General features: G+C 38.9%; 1 protein-coding gene and 1 long non-coding RNA gene across 4 annotated transcripts in view; one reads left to right on the top strand and one right to left on the bottom strand.

The window, feature by feature from the left end:
* Positions 1-5,021: 5,021 nt before the first annotated feature.
* The window catches only part of LOC140464617 (uncharacterized), a 44,920-nt gene continuing 31,613 nt past the window's right edge, over positions 5,022-18,328 (top strand). For both annotated transcript variants that reach the window (XR_011954949.1, XR_011954948.1), the window contains exon 1: positions 5,022-5,073. This is a non-coding gene — a long non-coding RNA (uncharacterized lncRNA). The remainder of the gene's footprint in view (positions 5,074-18,328) is intronic.
* The window catches only part of LOC140464616 (poly(A)-specific ribonuclease PARN-like), a 173,298-nt gene continuing 165,920 nt past the window's right edge, over positions 10,951-18,328 (bottom strand). Inside the window, exons 24-27 of one of the 2 annotated variants that reach the window (XR_011954947.1) lie at positions 15,839-15,897; positions 15,359-15,497; positions 11,533-11,646; positions 10,951-11,441 (exon numbers count right to left, since the gene is read on the bottom strand). Coding sequence is in view for 1 of the 2 variants with exons in the window: in XM_072559918.1 (XP_072416019.1) it covers positions 15,884-15,897 (14 nt within the window). In the remaining variant the exon portion in view is untranslated. Of the gene's footprint in view, positions 11,442-11,532; positions 11,647-15,306; positions 15,498-15,838; positions 15,898-18,328 lie in introns of those variants that run through there. The other variant, XM_072559918.1, reaches the window with a different exon arrangement.

Here is an 18,328-nt window from a genome sequence, read left to right as displayed (position 1 = left end):
AATAATAGCTGGCTGCAGACGTATTGCAAAGTTACTAGCCACTTGAGGGGTCAAAACGTGTCATTAATCATGAGTGCAAAGTTAGATTAGCTTTTAAAGACTCTTGAAAGCTGAGGTGGATGGATTACACTGTTCAGATGTATAACATGTTACTGCAGGATTATTCTAAAAGCTGTAAATAAATACATTAACAAAATTGCTCTGATGTGCCAGATGCTAGATGTATGATATGAGAGAAGTTGGACTAAAATCTGTGGGCCTTAGGCCTGAAACAATGACATCCTGGAGCTGTACAGAGTGAAACTGTGGACTGGCAGGTTATGCTGGAGGAGAAGATAAAAATTGCATTGACAGTTAAGATATTGTGCAAATAGTGGTTGGTGCATGGGGAATGGATGCCATTCTACTTATGTCAAAGTTTTTCTCCCCTGTAAACAGAACTAGATTATTGAGAAAATTTCTGTAAATTATTCAGCTTTCAAATCGATGATCCCAGCCAAGGACAAGAATGTTGGGTTGATTTTTCTTTCTCTGGTTGGACTGACTCAAGACCTCATCATATTGACAAGAGGGATTTTCATTTGTATGCACTTGCAGTCTTCACTGTTTCAATTCTAATTATCCACCTAATTAAAAATCCCACAACACCAGGTTTATTTGGAAGCAGTAGCTTTTGGAGTGCTGCTCCCAAACCTGTTGGACAATAACCTGGTGTTGTGTGATTTTTGTCCACCCAAGTCCAACATTAGCACGTCCAAGTCATTATTCACCTACCGCTACAACTTGGGAAAAGGAGATAAGGATCTACATCGAGACAGGCAGAGTTTGACCAACCTATTTTGTCACATCTCCATCTCTGTGATGGATAAACTTGATGGGGGAAAATTACTCCGATCTTTATCAGTCACACTTAATAAAAGCAAAATACCACTGATGCTGGAAATCTGAACATACAGCTGTGTAAAAATTCCAATTCTGAAGGTGAGTCAGATTAGGCTTGAAAAGCTAACTTTGTTTTCAGAGTTTTCTATTTTCATTGAACATTTTTTTAATATATTGGTGCTAATTATTACCTTGCTCTATATCTCACCACAAAGGGATGGAAATATTCAATAGATTTACCTGGGCTTCATTTTATAACTAAACACATCCAGCCTTTGTGTTCTAGCAGATTTGTTTCCACCTCTGACACCACATTTTAAATCCAGCTGTATGTGTTGTGCACAGCATAGTGGTTCTAAGCCTTGTTTTGAAATTATAGGCATTCATTGTGTTCAACTGCTCTTAGTTCAACACTAAAAAGATATTCTGACTCAGTGTGGAGACAGCGATGAGCAATGCCTTTGTCACCTATAATTAGTTTGTAAAATGGTGCATTATCAAAAGGGGGAGATCACACTTTCACATTTGAATATATTCACCTCTGCCCTGCACAATGTTAACTCAACATCCCCACAAATCAGAGACAATGATACAGACCATGACTTTTTGTGACTGGGTCAAATAGATGACTGTGAATTTGTCATCTATTTTCTATCTCTGCCATCTCTGTTTTCATTCATTTCAAATTTCCTTTCTTTTGCTCTCACACACAGCTCCACTGTTCAAACAAACATGCAGAAGCATCACCAGAAGTTTTGAAATGTGCACATTTTCAAAATTATTTCAAGAAGAGCAGAAAATGCTAGATACCAAAGAAAACTATTCCATGAGCAAATTGGTGTGAACGAATATGGAAAACTAGACGCTCTACCCACCTTCAACATAAAATTAATCTCACTGAACCACAGAAAACATTTTCATCCAGCCATTAGCTTTTGGTAATGGCTCTTTTGTACCACTTGTCTATGATCATGCTGTGACATTGCTCTGATGGTTGTTCTCACTTATCTTCAATATCCCCATCTCGGCACTATGTTATATCCTTTAGAATTCCAATGTAAGCTGATACCATCCCCATTTAGCATTACCCTCTCCAAACATTGCAATAAATAGTCAGAGAATGACATGTCTTCCTGTGAAGCTGTCAAGTTATCTTTGGTTGAGGTAGGGGGACCACATGACAGACATAACTCTTACTGTATATTTTGAGAATGGGCACTATTCATTTCCTGAACACAGAAATAAATAACATGTAACATCTTATATAGTTGGGGTACTTCTGAAAAAGTTTTGGAAAATGGAACGCCAGGAAAAGAAACTATTATTAACGTAAGCAAACCTGTTTTAAGTTATGTACTCAAATGAGATACTTATGCAAAGTTACCATTTTGAAATGTAGACTTGTTTTAATTGGTATATGTCAGTGTCTAATAGCTTTAAGATAATGTGAAAAATTTGTGCATATGAATTTGTGTTTGTGTGTGTGTTTTTGGCAATGAGAGGTCAGCAACAATGATGTTGCATAAGGATACAAACAGCAAAGCTCGATCAGCTGTTGCTTCCAAGTGTAATTAGGTTTTCTTAGAGCCAAGAGGAACTATTAATTCGCAAGTTATGAAGTTTATCATCCTTCATAACGGAAATCAAGACTTCAAAATTTAACTTTTCCAAATATTTATTCTACAGGAACAGTTTAATGTCCTATGCATTTTGCACCCACTTCCAAAATAATGTACAAAATAAGGGTATCATTGCTAGGAAATTGAGTTTTTTAAAATTTATTGAGTATTATCAGGTCAGATTTAATATAGTGTGGGTAAAAATACAGTAAAGATCTCTCATTCCCATCTAAACATAACCTTAGCATATTCCACTGCACCAGGATTGCTTGTTATCACATTTTGTAACAGGTTGCTTTAAGACCTTTGAGTAAAATTGTCAAGGGTTAGTAATGAGTGCAGAATTTAATATTTCAGCATTGTGGATTCATATATACTGACAGCTGGTCCAATACTGTCCATATTCACTCACTACAGCAAAGGGGTCTTCACTCTATCAGTAAAGGTCAGATTTAAAGCAGATCTCAGAAATGAGTAGTGTACTAATATATACACCCATCAGTTTAGAATGGAACTATTATAAATATAGAAGATGTACTAAGGCTTCTTAGCAGGCAAATGAACTGTTAAGTAATTTTTCTCCAAAGTTTCACTGTATGATCTGTTACTAAGGGAACATTGCACTGAAGGTGCTGTCTTGCAAATGAGGCATTATAACAAAGCCTCATCTGCCCTGTCAGATGTATATAAAAAGCTTCACAGTTATATTCAAAATGGCACCTTCCTCATGCTTGGCCAATATTGATCTTTCAGCAATACCAAAAAATCAAATTGTTTGCTCATGTTTCATTCTTGTTGTGGGCGCTTGCAGTGGGTAAATGGCTGTTGTGATTTCTACATTATAAAGATGACAGCACTTCAAAAATACTTTGGCACACCGTAAGGTCATTAAAAAGGCTTTACGAGAAAGAAAGATTGTTCTACGTTTTGCTAATTCATTCATGAGGTGCAGACATCACTGGCTATGCCATGGATTGCCCTGATTGTCCTAGAGAAGGTGCTGGCGAGTTGTCGTCTTGAATTGCTGCAGTCCACGTGGTGTGGGGACACCCACAGTGCTGATCAGGAGTAATTCCAGGATTTTGACCCAGTGACAAAGAAGGAATGACAATATATTTCAAAGTCAAGACAGTGTGTTATTTCGAGAACAGCTTGTAGATGGCAGTGTTCCCAGGTATCTGCTACCTTTGTCCTTCTAGATGGTAAAGATGGTGTTGAAGAAACTTGAGTGAGTTGCCAAGGGTCCTGAACTATCTGACACTGTACCCTTCCACCTGACTGCAGGAAAGTTGTATTTTGATGTTAGATACACAACTGTTGTATAACAGTTATAACTGAAACCAGCTGTTCTCCCAGTTTTTGCAAATGTTGGTTCCACTTGTGTACTTTCTGCTGTATTTAGACTTCCATTATGTAGTGAGGATGGTGCAGCTGGAAACAGTTGGTATGGATGTTGGAGAAGGTCAAACTACACCAGTTGTCTTTAGTGACATGGGCTGCTTGCAGCACAGTCAACCCAATTTTCATCAACTCATGGTCTCCAATATCAGCATTTTTTCCCCTCCCTGGCACACAATCAACCATGCCAGCATCTGCCTAACTTGTGCGCTCTCTCTCTCCCTCTGTGCCCTGTATCTACCTATCCACTCACCCCTTTCCACTCTCAACCCTTGCCATCAGGAAGTGTACCATCTTTTCCTGGGTGCTTCTGGTTCTGAGGAAGGTTCACTGGACTCGAAAGGTTGACTCTGCTTTTCTTCCCCCCACAGATGCTGCCAGGCCAGCAGAGTGTCTCCAGCAATTTCTGATTTTGCACCAGCTGCCTTGTGCTCGTTTGGTTCAGAAAGCTCTGGTTAATTGATGATCAAGGAAAGACGGCTTGAAGGGAGGTGATGAGACAGCGGGCCTCTTTCTGTGCTGTTTAACAACTCTGACTTTGGAAAGGGAGGATTTATGAAGGGAGCTGTCTGGGTGGCAGGGTTTGTCTCTAGGGCTCCCCCTGCAGTTGGAAAGCGGAGAATCAGCTGCCACTCTTCTTGACGTCTCCCTAATTTCTAGGAATGCCCCTTCCGCGTTACTATATTTGGAGGTGACTTTTATTGGGGGGGGGGGGGAAGGAAAAAGCCCATTCAATACAACCCGACTTTAAAACATTCTCGCAACAAAACGTGTCAATATCAGTAGCACAAGGAGGCGATACATTTAATATTGGCAACTGGAGGATAACGATTCAGGTCCTTGGGGAAATAATTCAAGCAATGGGCTTTATTTTAAAAAAAGTTTTTTTTTGTTTTAAATTCCGACTGTCTCTCTCACATCCCCTTCCCTTCCAAATCCTGACTCCCTCTCCTCCCAGACATTCAGGGGGGGGGGGAACCTGGTGGCGTGACCATGAAGAAATCTTCTTTCAGCAATGTGATCTGAGAGAGAGAAAAAAAATGCCCATAATGACTCAGGGTTTGCTGTGAACGAGCGGGCGAGAGAGAGAGAGATCACTCGTGTTCTGCGGTATGAGGGAGGGAGGGAGGGAGGGAACTGACGCCGGAGCTTCGAAACTTCTCAATCCGCGCAAGTGAGTACTCCGTCTGATTTTTGAGCGTTCTCGCCCCATTCATAAGCGTCTGTCCTGTTCAGCAAAAAGAATAGTGGAGACTGGGGTGAGGGGGAGAGTGTTGGCACTGGGACACGTGCGGTTTTAGCATGTCTTAGTTTTAACGTGGCGATATAATAGGTGGAAATCATGGCAGGGCGGGGGAGGAGGTGAAAATGAATGCGTTTGTTTTTTTTATTGTGAATAAAATAAGTCAGGACAGATCTGGACGTAACATTGCAGTAACATTTATTCACATTCTGGCTGCAAGACGCTCTGAGACAACAGATGGGACCAGTTTCTTTATTTTTACGTGAATGCCATGTAAATCTATGACATTTCACGTAGACACTGACTAGACTACTGGTGGTCCCTTGGTTATGATCAAGTCTGATGTAGGTAGGATCCTGTCGCCCAAGTACAATCGTGGTGTGTGTGTGTGTGTCCGTGTGTGTTTTAAAACGGCGAACGCAGTGGGAACAAATATAATATTCCAGTCTGTTACTCAATGCCGACCTTTTGGAAGTTGCGTAAACAGATCTGTGGTGTAGCAGATTTATTAACACTTCCTATCTCGAAATTCTGACAAACGCAGAGTCTTTCTTACAACGCCACAGATTAAATAAACATAAATACGCCTGTCAGGCGCTGATCCTTTGGGGGGGGGGGGGAGAAAGCCAGAGGCGTAGTTAACGTGTGAAATGAACGTGCGAAATTTAATTTACACGATTAACGTGCGAAATCTAAAACGCGAAATTAACAAGGCGCCAGTGATTAACAGGTGGCATTAAAAAAAACCGGGAAATTGACATGCGAAGTTAACACGTGAAATTAACATGTGAAATTGAACATGTGACATAAATATGTGAAATGTTCTGGCAGCCCTGCTTCCAAATTGACAGCCCTGTCCATTTCCCAAACCGAGACTGGACTACCGAGGTTCGCTGGATTTTTCTCTCTTTTTTTAAAAAAAATTGGGGTGGGGTGGGGTGGGGAAAGAGAAAAGTAATGGTCGGCTAATCAAACAATTCAGAGAGGTCCAGGCACTTTAACAAATTTGTAAACAACCGGAATAAATAATGGGTGCATTTAAATAGTTCGGTGATCCTGTGAGAATCGCTGCTGCAAACCGACCTGAACATATATTCCGCTTTACCAACTCTGTAAAGAACGCCTGGAAATAATCTTTTTTTTAACGAAGGTGCAACAGTTGACAATGGTTTGAAATATTCGCTGCGTGTTAGTTACACAATCGATACAGTTTCAGTTTCAGAGGAATGATATCCCCTGCTTCAGTAACAAGACGGTGTTTAGTTTTTGGAATGTGTACAATGCGTGTGAGCGATAAGATATCGCACTGAAGACGAGCAGCCGCAGTCTCTAACCCTCCCTTCGAGATTCGGTTGTACAGATGCAAGTTGGGTCGGCTGACTGCCTCGGAAAACTATTTGACAACTCGCTCGTGTGCCGAGGACTGAAGACGCGAGGCAGATGGATTTTGTGTGTGTGTGTGTGTGTATATTGGGGGCGGGAGTTGGATGGAGGTGGGAAGGGGGTTAAAAAGGATAAACCGATAATGGGAGTGAATCCTGGAGCGGGATTTTGAGGGCGAGATGAGATGTTTAACAGGAACCAACTGGCCCGCAAAGTCCCGCTTTTGGACTTCACGTACTCGTCTGCAAGTTTAAACACGGTTTGTGGTCTGTTACTTGAGTATCCCAGGAGTTGAAAATGCTGTGAATAATCATTAAACTTCTGGGTATAGCTTTCTTTTAAAAACAACGTGACAAGGAGCAAGTAACTCACCGATGAATGGATATTATACGTCTTTTTAAATGAATAGGACTTTCAAAATGTCAAACTTTCTTTTATTTTAACCAAGATTTAGCATTGCTATTTAATTATAATTTCCATAATATTAAGCTGTTTGTTAGCGATGATTGAGCTGCTCTTTCCAATTTTATTAACTCAGGAAAAGTTGCATTTCGCTTTTAAATCGCCATAACCTAAACGTTGCTGTATCCTCAAACGGCCAAATAACTCAGTAATTACCAATGTTTTACATTTTTAAAAGAATTTTTTGCCCTTTCTAAAACAAAATATGAAAGAAATATCCTTGAAATATTTAATTGACGAGGTTGAGATGAGAAACTGTCACTCTAGGGTCGGCGAGAAATTGCGAAACAGTCTTGGTACAAAATGGGGTGAGCGTCAATCTAGCTGTATATCTTTGGCACCCGTTCGATAAATAGCCCAGACTGAGTGCGTTTCAGAGTACACACGGTTCCGCAGGGAAAGTGAGGGACTTTTGGGGGCAGGTGTGTTTCAGCTACACAATCATAATGCCCCTAAAAATCCTTATTGTTCCTGCAGTAATCATCCATGGTATAACATTGGGCAGAATGGTAGCGAAAGGCGTTGTTATTTTGATAGTTTTAACTTCTACGTTTCGGGTTTCACAGATTATCTGCGTTACTCAGCCATCGAGACATTTTAATGGGAACAACATTTTAAACTCCTATTCAAAGTGCTCAGAAATACTCATGTTTCAGTTTTGTCAGTATTTTGAGTAACAACATTTTAAGATATTCAATCATAAAATCAACATCACTGCAATGTAAAAATCTAGTGCAATTTAGGTAAATTTATGTTCCCTTTCTAAGTTTGTTTCTTGCATGCTAGCCCCCATGAGGGACTGATGAAAAGCTTCAACTTTATAACTTTTTTTTAGTAATGATCATGGGTTCATAGTTGACGCAGTAATTATAAATTATACTATCTTTGTGTTTAAAATGAGGGGAAAATAGAGCCAAATGTCCCTTCTTCATGAAAACTAAGGATCACCTACAAAAAGTACCTATTTTTAAAACAGTTGCTGATCTAATAAGAGGGGAAAAAAACGACTTACATTGACAAAGCAATTTTCATAATGACTGGACCCAACAGTGTTTACAGACTTAATGGAGTTCTTTTGAGGTTAACTGTTGTACTGGCTGGCACATCTTAGACATTACAAGAATAAGGAAGCCCACAGGCCAGTAGAGACAGGACTGAATAGGATAATTTATTTCAAAGATCTCATTAATAAGTCTTCTGCTTCAGAATTTTGCCACAGGAAATAGAGCATTTTGTTTTTGTTCAAAAGTAGTCTCTATTGATTTATTTCCTTAACAAGACATTTTTTAAGTCACTGAATTTTGTTCTTCATTCTATGTTTTCCATTTGGCATGAAATTTGAGGGAATTGGTCATATTCCTGAGTAATCGGTGTACTGTGTTTGTGATTGCTGTGTGGGCTGGGTCCCAGTACAGCTGCCACCCAGATAGTTTATCAATAGTTGACAGAGGGATGTGAAAGAACATCAACAAACAGGAATTAGTTGTGTGGCACCAGCAAATTTCATAAGCAATATGTTAAGTGAAAAAAGTTGATGTTGACTAGTTCATATGCATAAAGTGCACATGCTTTTCCACATATTCTAATGTGTATTTTAAGCTTATGTAAGTATACATTAGCAGAGTGTTACTGCCATCTTCAACTTATAACATCTAATAAGTGCCAACCTCTCAATATTATGTAATTGTAGTTCCAAACTTTAAACAAATATTGCTGCTAACTTGCATAAAACTTAAACTTTTTTCTGTTTAAGGTAAATATTGTATTCTTAATATATTTCAGTTTAACAAGTAGTGTATATTGCAATTCATTTATATTTAATATTTAAAGCTTTAGTAGACACAAATGTAAAATGAGGAATTGGTTTAGGTTTAATTGTGCTGCTCACAGCAGACATTTTGCAAGTGACTTTTCCTAGTTATTATTGATAATGGGGTCTGTGACCTAATGATGTCATTAACACAATTAATCTACCTGAGAGAAACTGCACTTTGAAAATATTGTGTAAAGGTATGTTCTGTTGAATCTAGTATAAAGACCCTAAAATCAAGGTCTAGAATAGTACATCTATTCCAGGTTTATTACAAGCAAAACTTCAGATGAAAAGTTAAGTAAATCAACAAGCTTTTCTTCATGCGCCACGAATTTTGGCAGTGTTGGAAAATTGCTGTTAAAAGCAAAAGAATAAATGGATTTCGTGAATGCTCTCTTTTAAAATATAAACCAAAATGAACAGATACTATAAAACATGATTTAGCAGGCAGAGGCTCCAGATGCAGTCTGCAAATGATGCCAGTCTAGTTTGCAGTGACCTTTGCACTTGGCAATTGATTAATTTGTCAGTAAATACGATTGATAGACACTGCAAGCCTATGCTTACTTCAACTGCAAATGCTATAGTCTGATTGGGTCTGAAAAAAGGTTAGAGCAAACCTTTCTTCATTCTCTTGCTCTGTGTTCACTGAATATTTTGTTTTGAACTGCCCTCTCAATTCAGCTGCAGTAAATGCAACGATTGTCTGTCTCTTGCTGTTACACAGAATTCTGTGCCAAAATCTGAGTTGGTATTTGGTAAAATGAGAGGAAGAATGTGCTGGAAATAGTTAATATTAACTAAATAATCCAAGACATCTGAATGGCAGTGTATGGACAAATAGAGGGGATATTATTTTAATTACCTTGTTGGTCAAATTTTATTTACTAGACTATTAAGAGGGAATGTTATTTAAGACTCAGTCACTATCAGGAGTCAGTATCCAGTTTCATAGTCAACCTAATTAGACTGTTACATGGACTGTCAAATATTACAACTATTTTCCTAATAATTATAACTTTCACTTAGCTCTACCTCAGTATAATTAAGATTTCATGTATAAATTTTTAACTCCCCTAAATAATACTCAGAGCTGATCATATGACAGTGTGAGTAAGGTCACAATAACTCCCTTTTTTTAAGTTAATGAGGAATAAATTACTTATTTTTAAATTTCTTTGTTTGATCTGGAGGGTTCAATTTATTTTTGACTCAAGTTCACAGAGAGGCTACACATGCCACTGGTATTGGTATCCTTGTTGTAATGCTGCCATTGTTCAGTGTTATATTTGTATTTTGTAACAATGTTTGCAGTCACAATATTGCCACTGCTTTTTGTGTAGATTCGATTCAATGGATGAAGGCTGATCCCAACAAGTAGATGAACATGATACTTCCGGGCTACTTGTGTCATGGGGAATTGGCTTTGCTGCTTCTCTGAATCTGATAAGTTTGAATACAGCAGAGCAATGATTGAAAACTTCTGAAGGGATTAGAGAGACATAAGCTTCAATCAATGAATGTAACTACAGTATAAATAATGTGCTCCGTTGTAGTGGTATTTGGAGATAGAAAACCCAGTATAGATACCACTTAACCTGCTTGAGGGTAGGGAGGCTGGGGAAACACTCATGTTGCCACTTCTTGACTATTTTGCCAAACTCAGTTGCAGAGAGACTAGTAATTGAACGTTCCCCGGAGGAATAGTTGATGCTTCATTCGCACTTCATACATGAAAATCTTAAATGTAAAACATAAACACAGAGCATAAATGTTGAAACAGACTAGCTGGGCTGAAGGACCTGCTTAGATATCATTTAACTGTGTCCCTTTGCTTCATAAAATTAATAATTTTGATTGGAATGGGAAACCTCCACACACCTGACATTAGTCATCAAGATATCATTCTGAACCAGCAGCAGGATTGACTAAAGAAGCATTGTGTCATTAAATACTGTAACAAGATGCATGGGCTTCCCTCAGGCACCAGCATGGGCAGTGCAAAGAAAATAGTTGCACTGGCTTTTTATTTGTTTCAAATATGGTAGAGGCTGTTTAACTGCTTTCCTGGGTGATAAATTCTGAATGGCAACATTCACAGATAATATCATGACAGGAAAAAAAAGTCAAAGATAGTTTCTCAGTTCCAAATTTATTATTGCCACTGTGTGCAGTACATTTATTAGATTATAAATAATGAACATGCTCATCTGTAAATATTAGGCAGTTTTGCGCAGGAGTTAGAAAACAAAACCTCTTTCCCAAATAAGTGGTTTTCTTTTGTGCAGCCAGTCACTTGCCCTTGTATTGACTGAAGATGTTTACTGTGCACAGAGCAGCAGCAAATAGACTTATTATTATAGTTCACAGACATGAGCATCTTTGGATAGATCAGCATTCATTGCCCATCTCTAATTGCCCTTGAAAAGATGGCAGTAGGCTGCTTTCTGGAAGTCCATGTGGTGTAAGTGCACCCCCAACACTGTTAGGAAGGATGTTCCAGGATGTGTACCCAACAACTTGAGGTAGCAATAATGTTTCCAAGTCTGGATAATGAATGGCTTGAAGAGAGTTTTGCAGGTGGTGATGTTCCTGTGTATCTGGTCAATAGGATAGGGGCTGTTCAGCAATGGTAATTCCACTGAATGTCAAGGCAAAATGGTTAGATACTGTCTTGTTGGTGATGATCATTGCCTGCAACTTGTTTGGCACAAATTTTACTTGCTACTTACCAGCCCAAGTTGTCCATGTCTTGCTGCATATGGACTTGGGGTGCTTCAGTAACTGTGGTGTAGCAAATGGTACTGAGCATTGTATAATCATCAGTGAACATCTCCACTTGTGATCTGACAATGGAAAGAACATCATAAATGAGGCAGCTAAAGGCAGTTGACCGAGGACATGTTGCACCTGTCACAGTGTATTCAATTCTTTTATATCCAGCAAAGAAACTGTGAGTTGACTCAATAATAAACAATAATATCTATTTAACAAATACTATATCAATAAAATACACTATAAACTAATAATTCACATTATAAATATAAACAAATATCTTGTGCTTTAACTTGACTGATCTCCAGCATCTGCAGTCCTCACTTTCTCCATCCAGAGTGGTGTGTGTGGTGCAAGAAAAGCACAGCAGGTCAGGCAGCATCCGAGGAGCAGGAGAGTCAACATTTCGGGCATAACTCCTGCTCCTCAGATGCTGCCTGACTTGCTGTGCTTTTCCAGCACCACACTCTCGACACTTAACTCTGGATGATCATATACTACCACACCACATCTTGGCCTTGATCTACATAGTGGTGATTGTCTGGTCTTCTCCTCCCCAGGAGTCCTGGAGTGTCTTTTCTTCAGTGTTTATTCGCAAGTTAATGCCATGAGTGTGGTATTGCGGTGATTCCGATACTCCAAATCCCTCTTGGAAGGCTCTTCACCATTCACCAATGGATCAAACAGGCTCAATCACCCTGATTGATTGAGTGACCAGGCGTTGGCATGTTGATGGCAGGATGATCCTTAGGCCTCTATTCCTGGAGGTATTGGATACATGTAGCCTCCTCCAAATGAGGTATCCATGTCTGGTGCACACCTCAGTGTGTCCAATTGGTCTGAGGATGGCATTCCATTGACCCTATTCAAATCCAAATTCAGGTATGAATTGTCGGGTTTGCAGCTACCAAGTTTGTTGCAAACTGTTGGGAGCTGCAGTTTGTCTGGATTCTGCAGCATGTTCATTAGCATAGTCACTTTGGTCAAGGCAGGTTTCCGTTTCCATTTCCCAGCATGCTTTTGTCCTTGCCCATTTTTCATCAAATCCATCATAAACTTTATCATTTTGAGTGGCCTGTCTGGCCACAGACACTAGTTTGAAGAGCATGGGGCTAAGCTGATTGATGTCTAACAACCCCAAATATCTTCCTTTTATGTGTTAGGTATGACTACAACTAGTGGAGAGCTTCCCCTGCCCCCCACCCACCCCCCAATTTCCATTGATTCCCAATTTTGCCAGGATTGTTTTTGAAATATGAAGCAGCCGCACAAAAAAGTTGGAAGTAAAAGGATGATACAGGAAAAGAAGAGAGCCGTGAGGATTAGGAAAAAAAACATGCAGTCACATAGGAAGAGAAAACCAACAAAATGGTACAGATAAAGTGAAAGCAGCAGAAAAATTAGACTAGGAATAAAATGAGATAAAAATAGAATGAAATAAATATCAACTCCAAATTCATAAAATACACACAGCAAGTGATGGTGGGCAGAAAAATACAAAAGCAAATGTCACAAATTAAATAACTACAAGAAATACATATGAACAAATGGAGTAGAAAAGTTACATGTAAAATGGCAACAAAATATGACACAACAGTAACTTATTCCATATGTGAAAATACTTTCAAAATAAATGTACTGGGAAGAATTCATAAAATGAAATACTTATGGCAAGTTTTATCAGGTAATTAAAACCAAAGTCACCATGAAGCTCCCATTACTTTAGAATAAAACTAATAGTATTTACAAAAGCCAGAGCTGATAAAGATCTGGTATATGCTTAAGTGTGTGAGCACAATAAAAATATAACTGCTCAGGAATGTGAGATCATTCTTGCTCATTGTGTAAATGCGTTTAAATGATCAATTCACTGGTAGATGTCATACAATTATGTGTGGCGAATTGAATGTCTTTTAATTACATTTTTATTTAAGGTTAAGCAAGTTATGCCATATGATCCATAGTATTGTTCTGCTGCCATGGCATGACTTTTTAAAAATTCATTTGTGGGAGGTGGGAGTCACTGGCTGGCCAGCATTTATTGCCTGTCCCTAGTTGCCCCTGGAGAAGGTGGGGGTAAGCTACCTTGACCCATTGCAGTCCACCTGCTGTGGGCTGACCCCATAATGCCATTAGGGAGGGAATTCCAGGATTTGGATCCAGCGACAGTGAAGGAAAGGCAATAGAAATCAGAATGATGAGTGGCTTGGAAAAGAACATGAAGCTGATGGTGTCCCCATATAGATGAGATGTCCTGTTTTAATACCCAAAGGTCTACTTACTGGAAGTGAACACAAGCTAAGGTCAAATTTAATTTAATTGCTCTTGGGTATATCTTGAGTTTTAAAAATAAGGGCCAATTAGCCTCTCTTCTGCTATAACATTCTAGAATTCTAGGCAATAATTCTTATTGCTGAAGAAGTTTCTTTATAAATTTTGGAGCTATTATGAACTTCCATGTGTTAGAAGAAACCAACAATAAAGCAGGAATTGCTAAAGAAACTCCACAGTTCTGGCAGCACCTGTGGAGAGAAAGCAGACTTAGTATTTTGAGTCCGGTGACTCAAATTCGTAATAAATAATTGGTATTCGTTGTACTTTCATTCTATTTGTGATTAAATATTAGGCAGAAATTATTGTGGTTGAATTATAACAGGTGTACATTGAGTTATTTTCTTATTGATGCAAGTATAATTGCTAGTGAAGCAGGGTGTTTGTTAGCTTAATTGGCTAGATGAGTGGTTTACAATACAAAGTGACACCAACAATGTAGGTTCAATTCCTGTGCCAGCTTTGGTCACCATGGAAGTCCGGCCTTCTACAATCTTGTCTCTAACCTGTGGCATGGTTATCCTCAGGTTAAACTCACCACCAGTTGTCTCTCTCTAATGAGAGAGAGCAGCCCTTTGGTTCTCTAGAACTATAGTGACTTTATCAGTGTAGTAGCCATGGTATTAGTATGGGAAACAAAGAGGATTTAGACTTTGAAGTCAGGGTTGAGTAAATCTTAACTAGACCACATCATGTGCATATGTAATTCAGTTGTCATTGTATTATTGTGCCTTATTGTTATTTGAATAATTAAATAGCAAATTGCAAGATGCTGGGAAATAAAGTTGATTTGGAGCACAGGGGTATCTAAACAGTATAGGGTAAGGAGCTGGGCCAAAACTTAAGACACAATTTGTGGAATTACATTTGACAAACTTACATAGTCAGCCACCATTTGAATTTATAATTGACAGGTAACATTTGAAAAAGGTGACAAAAAGAAGTAACTTTATTTCTGTAGACATGAAATAGTGGAAACAATTGTGTGCCAAAACTTCTGTCTCCTGGCAATCTCAGCTGGGCTGTGGTTTCTCTCAGAACTTGTATAACTCCTAACAGGGTATATGGGAATTACCTGGGAAATTTCCCAGGAATGTTTACATTTTCTGATGGTCTGATACCCTCATGCCTTTTGCCTTCCTTGAATTCAAGTGCAGAGACTCAGGAAGTTCGGAAACTTAGGCCAGACAAATGGGATTCACCTTCATACTTAATCCTGGAAATACAAGATAGTTTAATACTGGTCTAATAGCTATCTAATTCAACCAATCCTACATCCATCATCTTCCCCCTGACCATCTAACTACCTGTCAACTCAAGTAGCAACCCGGCCCTCCCCCCACTCCCAAACAGGTCATCTGAATACTCAACCACCCACCAACTTACTTCACCCACTCAATCACCACATAACCACACTCATTCTCTTGAAGACTTGGGCTTTTAAAAGCTTACCTGAATACAGCACCCCAAGTTGTTTTGATTTTTTCTTTAAAAAGGGAGTGTGTCCACTCTGTCCCTTCTCTTACACTAGATTGATTTAACCTGGAGATGTTGTATTGCCTAGTCCTGGCTCAGGTGGCATCTGAAGATCCTGGAAGATATGGCATCACAAGGTCAGTATAAACTTTGTGGGCGGTAGGAACATATCCAGATGTTGTAGGCTCTTGTGGTTTTGAGAAACTGTGGTATTTTAATATAACAAAATGTACAATAGCTAGCTTTTCACTTGTGGTGCTATAACCTTCATTACTTATGATCCATCCTTAATTCTCTATGATGCCCATGGATGTGCAAAATGTTTTTGTTCACTAATCTTTTTTTTTAGGTAGGTAAAATTCTTTCCTACTTTTCTTTTTACAAAATATAACATTTTGTAAAGCTGTGCTATTGCAATTTTAAAGTCCAGTGCCTTCAAGGACATAGCTTACATACCTGCATGAGAGAGATGAAGTTGACCAGAGCTGTCATCCCTGATTGTTATTCAGCAGGCCCTGAAAGAAGAATGCGTCTGTGATTGCCTGTGCTTAATGGATGAATGTGGAGCTATCTAAAATGCTGGAGGCTTCCTATTGAACAGTCCATTGATATTTGTTTTTCACATACTTGCATGTTTCTCGTAGTTCCAGTGACAAGAGTGGACTCCCCTCTGCCTCCTGGTTAGCACTGCCTTCTGGTCAATAGTTAACATTGTCTGTTTTGCACTAATCAGACACTCCTCAATGAAGCAATGCAGGGAAAATAGTCCCTTTTTTTTTGCTGTCTGATTTTGCTTATAAAGTAGACTTGCTAAACCCTACCTCTCAATCAGTAGGTTCCACATTATAAGTACAATTTGTCCTTGATCATGTGGAACTAATTTTTGATTCAAACACATTACACAAAACCCTTGAGTTAAATAAACCAGAGCTCCTTAGTGGTAAGAAGGGTTTCACTGTCTGGGAATCAGTGGAAAATCCAACTCATATAGCGGCTTTTTTCTGAGAGTTGGATTTTCTTGTGCTTAGTGATGTTCCTGTGCTCTCAGCTTATAATTAAAAGTTAAAAATCTATAGGGAGGCTTAGTATTGCCTTTACATTTAATGCCAGTAATTGTTTTGTAGCAATCAGTCATTGTGAGCTGAAAATCAAGGACTGGGATACTTTTCTCCAAGGCACTGATAAATGGCAATATGATGGGAGTTCATGTCCAAAGCTGCTGTGTTCCATTCCAGATTCTGCATAAATGAACTGCAGAAACCACGTGGAATGGATGAGTGATCTGTCAGCTAATGAGTCCTGGCTGTCACTCAATGGTAAATGCCTCAAGTGAACCTCCTTGTCTAAGACACCACTTTATTGGAAAATATTGGTTTCCTCACATTTTGAACAAAATGTGTGTATGTGTAGGGTGAAGTCCATATTTATTTGTTAGTTAAATAAACTATGTATTGATCGTCTGATTTGTTTGGATTAAAATCTCTTTCAAACAAAATATGAATTTAAATATTTCCATTGCAAACGATTGCAAAGTTAGCCAATGATTGTAAGTAGATCAAAGCGCAACAATATTGATTGGTTCAAGCTTTCACTCCATTTTGACTTCCTTGCCTTCATGTAAGTACAGACTACTATTGTGGGGTGGCATGGTGGCTCAGTGGTTAGCACTGCTGCCTCACAGTGCCAGAGATCCAGGTTCGATTCAAGCCTCTGGTGACTGTCTGTGTGGAGTTTGCACATTCTCCCTGTGTCTGCATGGGTTTCCTCCGGTGCTCTGGTTTCCTCCCACAGTCCAAAGATGTACAGATCAGGTGAATTGGCCAATCTAAATTGCCCGTAGTGTGAGGTGTATTAGTCAGGGGTAAATGTAGGAGAATGGGTCTGGGTGGGGTTACTCTTTGGAAGGTCATTGTGGACTTGTTGGGCCGAAGGGTCTGTTTCCACACTGTAAGGAATCTCATGTAAAGAGACAGTCAGCTTTTATAGATAGAGGATTCTGGAATAGTGGTGCTGGAAGAGCACAACAGTTCAGGCAGCATCCAAGGAGCAGCGAAATCGATGTTTCGGGCAAAAATAAGTACAATTTCAGTTGCTTGAGTGAAACAAATATGATTTATAAAAGCAAAATTGTAATTTAAGTATCATCACATTTGACAAACCTTGACAATTGTTGATTAGAATGAACTATACTTTCACAAATAAAATTTTAAAGAAGATGTATGAACATATTGTAACGTATTGCAATTTGAAATAGCATGATCAACCCAGATGTATTGTAATAAACTATTTATAGATCTGAAAACATGATTATGTGCAAATGACCATGGTACAAAATGAAATGGTTTCTACTGAAGTACTAACAGTGGTTGGATCAATAGGTTGCTGGTTTCCTCCTGAAACTCCATCTAAAGCCATAAAGATCAATTATGTGACAGATTTCACATGCATTCTATGTGGTTTCTGCAGTGCACCTATGCAGGATCTGAAATTGAATGGTCCAGCTTTGAATACGCACTGTCACTACATTTTCATTTCCTGTTGCTTTAGAGTTAAATATCCTATTGCTCAATTTCTGGAACTAACTCTAGCGTAACTGCAATGAGTACAATGTGAACCTTTAAAACTTTGGGATTAAAGTTTAATACATTCTCAGGCTGCTTTCACATTTTTAACTTTGTCACAAGCTGACTGCATAGGATCATTTTGAAGCACAGAAAAACTCTCCACATGCGAGTTGAATTTTTTGCAGATTGCTGTACTGTGCTGTGAGGGGATCTCATTGGATCTGGCCTGTCATTAATTCGTACTGAAACCCTGCTTATACAGTAGTGGCACTGGGAAGCAAAACCTTTTTCCATGAAGAAGTAATGGCAGAAAATTCAGTGGGTTAATCTCTCAGCTGGGATCTTGCCTTGTGCATATTGGCTGTCACATTTCTTACATTAT

Source organism: Chiloscyllium punctatum, chromosome 40, assembly GCF_047496795.1.
Source record: "Chiloscyllium punctatum isolate Juve2018m chromosome 40, sChiPun1.3, whole genome shotgun sequence".
Taxonomy (NCBI): Eukaryota; Metazoa; Chordata; class Chondrichthyes; order Orectolobiformes; family Hemiscylliidae; genus Chiloscyllium; species Chiloscyllium punctatum.
Note: the sequence above shows the minus strand (reverse complement) of the source record. Positions and strands in the feature narration are given on the sequence as shown.